At 43.1% G+C, this 5,235-nt stretch overlaps 1 protein-coding gene across 1 annotated transcript; it reads right to left on the bottom strand.

The window, feature by feature from the left end:
* Positions 1–400: 400 nt before the first annotated feature.
* Positions 401–4,485, bottom strand: caly (calcyon neuron-specific vesicular protein). The gene is made up of 4 exons (XM_030780826.1): positions 4,357–4,485; positions 3,105–3,221; positions 2,602–2,715; positions 401–601 (listed from the first exon to the last, which is right to left on the bottom strand). The coding sequence occupies exons 1-4, from the start codon at positions 4,483–4,485 to the stop codon at positions 401–403; spliced, it is 561 nt and encodes a 186-aa protein (XP_030636686.1).
* Positions 4,486–5,235: the final 750 nt, after the last annotated feature.

Consider the following 5,235-nt stretch of genomic DNA (forward strand, 5'->3'; position numbering starts at 1 on the left):
AAGGTTTGTGTCGTCAAGTACAGGAGAGGTGTGTATCAGTACAGGCCAGTAAGATTCACAGCTCAAAATATCTTTTTAATTTTTTCACAGACAAGATTTCATACCTCCGACAGCATCGTAAACGTAAGATTACTGCAGCACACACGCGCATACACCCGTAAAACACAAACACGCAAACAAACACCCATCTACCTGTGGTTTAGAAACCAAAAATAGAGGAGAAAAGACCCAAACCCTTCCAAAAAAGCCCCAATCTTATCTTACAATTTTTCCACTCCTTTTACCTTTACTTCGAACCAAACACATACGTTTTTTTTGCCCACTGCCCATCCTTACAACCCCCTCACAGCTGAACATTATGACATCACCTCACCAAGGCAACCCCAGAACCCTTCGTGGCCTAGGCGTGGGCTGCGGAGTCTTCCTTAGCTTTCTGGGCCTCTTTCAGGGCACTTATGACAGGCAGCCAAGGAGATGAGAGTTCTGGAAGGTTCTTCTTAGCCTGGTTCAGGTGACTGATGGCTGTGTACAAGCCGCCTCTGGGGCCCGTGTCCTGCTCGGAGTAATACATCTCCAGGGCAGCGGGGGTACAGTGCTTGTGCTGTGGGTGGAAAAAAAAAGAAAAAAAAAAAAAGAGATTGCTTGAGATAATGTTATGAAGAGCTTGGAATTTTTATTTCAATTTTTTTTTTCCCCTTGCGCTGTTGCACGCGCTTTGGACATTTTTGTTTTTACTTGTCTGACATAGACGTGACAATTCAAAATTTAAGCAGAAGACAGGATTTTTCGATGAACTAGTTTTTTTTTTTTAGAGCTTGTGTGTGTGTGTGTGTGTGTGTGCGCGCGTGTGTGTTGAGGGCGGGGGGGGTGGGGGGTGGGGGGGGGGTCCTCACAGCAAAATGTTTGTCAACAGGAACCATGCTGAGATACAGAGTACAAGTCGGAGAGAACTGTTCTGCTGACTGATGACGGCAATTTAATACAGACCACTGGTACATGGCTTAAAAAAAAAAAAAAAGATAACAAGACAACAAAATGTGAAGAGACACACATTAATAAAAATGCTCTCCTGAAACACCTTGTTTTAGATCTCTAATAGTATAGTTGTACTGTCTGTTATACATCACTGTTAATTACTTGAAACCCTTCAGGAGACTTTGGCCTAACTAGTGTCAGACAAGGTGAAAAGGCCAACTACAGCTAACTGTTGATTGTGAAATGGGTTTGCCCATCAAAATTCTTTACACGCTGCACTCCGTTACCCTGCGGGGACCATAAAGGGTGTCTGAAATGACCTCGAAGTTCTAGACCCATCTTCTTCAGACAAGAGACGTACAGCCCTCAAGTAATACGATGACAAAAAACAGAGACGGGGAGTCGCCAATGAGTCCCAACATCTTTCTTTAGCAGAAATATCAAGGCTAACATTTGATCTTTTCTTTCAGGTTTGATGCTCGAGCTGACAGCTTTGGAGCGCTAATAAATTCAGTGTCAAGTGCTGTTACAAGTCTGTGGACGAGACAGAGAGAGAGAGAGAGAGTGGAAGAAGGAGAGAGAATGAACAAGAGAGAGTGTCTGCTTCCAATTTGTCAAACTGTCGTTTAGTGGAGAGGTCTGAAGTGACAGTTTCACCAAAGGATTATCACGGAGGGCCTTCGGGGACGAATCAGAGCACAGATATCCTTGGAGTGAATGCCGTCAATCAAAAATACGTCAGTTTGGTTTAACGCAGACAAAGCCGGTCCTTCAACATGAGAGCAATTTTCCCTCTTTTCAAGCTTTTTTTTTTTTTCCTCGCTGAATTAGCATACTGCGCTAATAGCGGTTACGCTGTCAGCATCAAAGGCTGAGGCGGAAAGCCTGGCAGGCATTAATCACAGTTTAGTCGCGGCTAAGAATAATTAAAGACACTCTCTCTCTCTCTCTCTCACTCTCTCACACACACACACACACACACACACACACAGAGAAACTGTCACTACTGCTGTTTAGCCCAAAAGCTGTCTCTTTGAGATAGCCATAAGCCACATCCACATGCTCACATGTATGTGTAGCATGCTGTCCTTCATAGATAATTAGATCAGAGAGAAAGAGAGAGAGAGAGAGAGAGAGGGGGGGGGGGGGGACACAAAACAGTTCATTGAGTATTGTTAACTCAATATATCAAAATGACAGAGTTTTTTTGGGGTTAGGGTTAGATAGCTAGGCAAACTGCGGGGCAAGTTTCAACCAAAGCAACGTTTCCAAGAATTTCTACCCTCACTATAATTATATTGACAGCGCAATTATTTTCCACCTTCACCATCTCACCACTTTAATAAACACCAATGACACCACGTGAGAAGCCACGTCAACGACGCTGTAAATAAAGACTTCAGATGATGCGCGGACATGACGGCTAATGCTGTCCAGTGGGCGATCACAAAAACTTTTTTTTTTATTTCGCTGTCCAAAGCTCCTGGCTCATTATGACAGCTCTCTGAGACCAAAAAAAAAAAAAAAAAAAAAAAAAAAAAGGAGGAGGCAAAAAAATCATGCACTTGAGGGTGAAACATGGTCCTCGGGGAGAAAAGGTCGTAGCGTATGTGAACGGGTGCTTACCTTAAGAACGAAACCCTCAGGGCAGCTTAGCTGTTCATACCACAGAGCTTTGTACATGACCAAGAGAAGAAGACAAGCAAGGAAAGCCAAGGTAATGAGAATCAGTCCGGTAAGCTGTTAAACAGACAGGAAGACGTCAGAGAGAGAGAGAGAGAGAGCGAGAGAAGACAAAAGTGTGTGAATGAACGTGAGGGAGAGAGAGAGAAAGAGAAGGAGAGAGAAAACAAAAGTGTGTGAATGAGCGTGAGGGAGAGAGAGGAGAGAGAGAAAGAAAGAAATCAAAAAGTGTGTGAATGAGCGTGAGGGAGAGAGAGAAGGAGAGAGAGAAAGAAAGAAATCAAAAAGTGTGCGAATGAGTGTGACAGAGAGAGAGAGAGAGAGAGAGAATGAGAAGGAGAGAAAACCGTCAGACTGCAGGTGAAACAGTAAGTATATCTTGTTCTCAATGTGCTGGTGAAGCAGTTGTCTGCTTTACAGCACAAGTGACGCTGGGCTGCGCTTACCTTGACCTTCTCAGAAACCTCATCATAAAGGTTTATGTTCAGTTTCTTCATGCTTGGCACGTATAACTTTTTCTTCTTCTGCTGCAGTTGGTACTCCATCGTCGTTTTCACGATCACCTGAGGAGAACGTTACAAAAAAAACCCCCAAGAGACGGCCACAGATTAAACGAACAGACAGAATCGATCTTATCAAACGCTAATCGCTCCTGCTTCAAATGGACATAAGAAATGCAATCTTTTCACTTTATATCTCTGCTTTGAAAAGCGCCTTGGGCCTCTCTTTCTTTGGTTTCCATTCCTTGTCCCGACGGCAAAGAGTATCTTAACATACTCACTCCTTTATCCTTTCGCCGTCCTTACTGTCTGGAGTAGTTTGTAGCTGTTAAATGTATTGTGCTAGCTTCGCTCAAATCCATCCTGATCAGTGAGTGGGGATAATTTGCCACTTTACCCTTGCACGCAAAGGCAATAAAAATCACCCTTTTTTTTCCCCCTCAACCACATAACATTATCTGACAGGGAAGTATCTTCATTTTAATTGAATCACACTTGACCGATCTGAATATATCACTTCTGGAGGTTCGCAGGGTAAAGTGATAAACAATTAGGTGGTTAGAGACTGGATGTTAAATATGCGGACAGCGGTTGGCGAATAAAGTATCATTTCAGTCATTACTGTCATAACAGGATGAGTCATGTGAATCTAAAGCTCAAAAACCATTCTGAATTTCCTCCTCTGCCACTACGGTCCCACCCACGGCACAGGCGAACGCTATGAGCTGAGTTTAAACACGTCTATTGTCTACGAATTTATGTGTGTGTGTGTGTGTGTGTGTGTGTTTATGTGAGGTTAGTGAGAGTGTACGGGTATGTGTGTGAGAGACAGCGTGCGTCAATTTGCCATTTCCTGAAGAATTTGCTGCTCGTGTGAGCATAGGACAGAATACGAATATTTACACCCACACTAAAACGCATTTCGTCCGTAACGAAGCGCTGCAGTTTTCTTTCCTTTTTTTTGTTGTTGTCTGTACTGGAGGTCGAATGTTGTGTCTAGGAAAAAAAATTCCCCTTAAAATAGACTTAAACCCAGATTTGTCTCTAATTGCTGCGTGTCGATTTTCTTTACGAGAGAGCCGAACGGTAATTTCTTCTGAAACGCAGGTATATGGGAATGCTTCCTGTAATAGTGGTCTGTGGTGATAGGGAAAAAGAGGGTGTGGTTTTTTTTTCTGTTGGGGAGGTCTGTGGTTACCTTGTCAGGAAACGGTTGCTGTAGTTGACTGACTTCCAGGGGTGTGATCAGAGGAATGTTGTCAAAGCCATCATCTACGGACAACTGCTTCTCCGCCTTCTCCGTCAGGTTACTGCCCAACTTAACCATGTCTGAGTTTAGACACACACGCACATACACACACACACACACACACACACACACACACAAACAAATGAAACATAATATTCAAAACCATAGTAACAGAATGACACACGGCGTGTCTTCATAAATGACACTAGAAAATTACTACATTTGCTAGATCTTTCAAATTAATCTATTTCCTCATGTGCAGAAACCCCCCAAGAAAGAAAAAAAACAAACAAACCAAACAAAACACAGTTTTCGCTGTTTTATTGTCCTCTGGCCACATCTGTGAATCTTATTATGCTAATCCACTGTAGTCGTCTGTAGTGATGTTCACAGAAGCTCGCATGCCTCTATATGGATGAGTGAACGAGTGTGTGTGTGTGGGTGTGCGTGTGTGTGTGTGTGTATGTGTGTGTGTGTGTGTGTGTGTGTGTGTATCTCTGTTTGTTTGTGTATTTTCCTTGTTATCGTTTACAGCACATCTCTCTGCAGTGCACAATTTCCAGGAAACACACTGCACCTGTTTTAATGTTGCTTTTCTTTGATGCCTTATCTACTTCTTTTTCAAATGGATTCTTCTAGAAAGACTGCAACTATTGGAAGGCTGCCGGTAGATTACTCTACTGGCTGTACACGCTCGTTTTCAACACATTTTATCTCAGATTTCCAAACCATGTAATTATGAGTCAGAACACTCGGAGGCTGAAGTTCAGCCCTGTAACAACCATTAGCTAACCCGTGAAAGTCTCTGACAAGCTAATACGCGCCTTC

The sequence above is a fragment of the Chanos chanos genome, chromosome 7 (assembly GCF_902362185.1).
Source record: "Chanos chanos chromosome 7, fChaCha1.1, whole genome shotgun sequence".
Classification (NCBI taxonomy): domain Eukaryota; kingdom Metazoa; phylum Chordata; class Actinopteri; order Gonorynchiformes; family Chanidae; genus Chanos; species Chanos chanos.

What these genes read in the sequence shown, in the direction of transcription:
- caly (XM_030780826.1), bottom strand. Translation starts at nt 4,485, where the DNA reads ATGGTTAAGTTGGGCAGTAACCTGACGGAGAAGGCGGAGAAGCAGTTG. An exon ending in AGCAACCGTTTCCTGACAAG is followed by an intron (nt 3,222 to 4,356) that starts GTAACCACAGAC and finishes CGTTCTCCTCAG; the next exon opens with GTGATCGTGAAAACGACGAT. An exon ending in AGGTTTCTGAGAAGGTCAAG is followed by an intron (nt 2,716 to 3,104) that starts GTAAGCGCAGCC and finishes TCTGTTTAACAG; the next exon opens with CTTACCGGACTGATTCTCAT.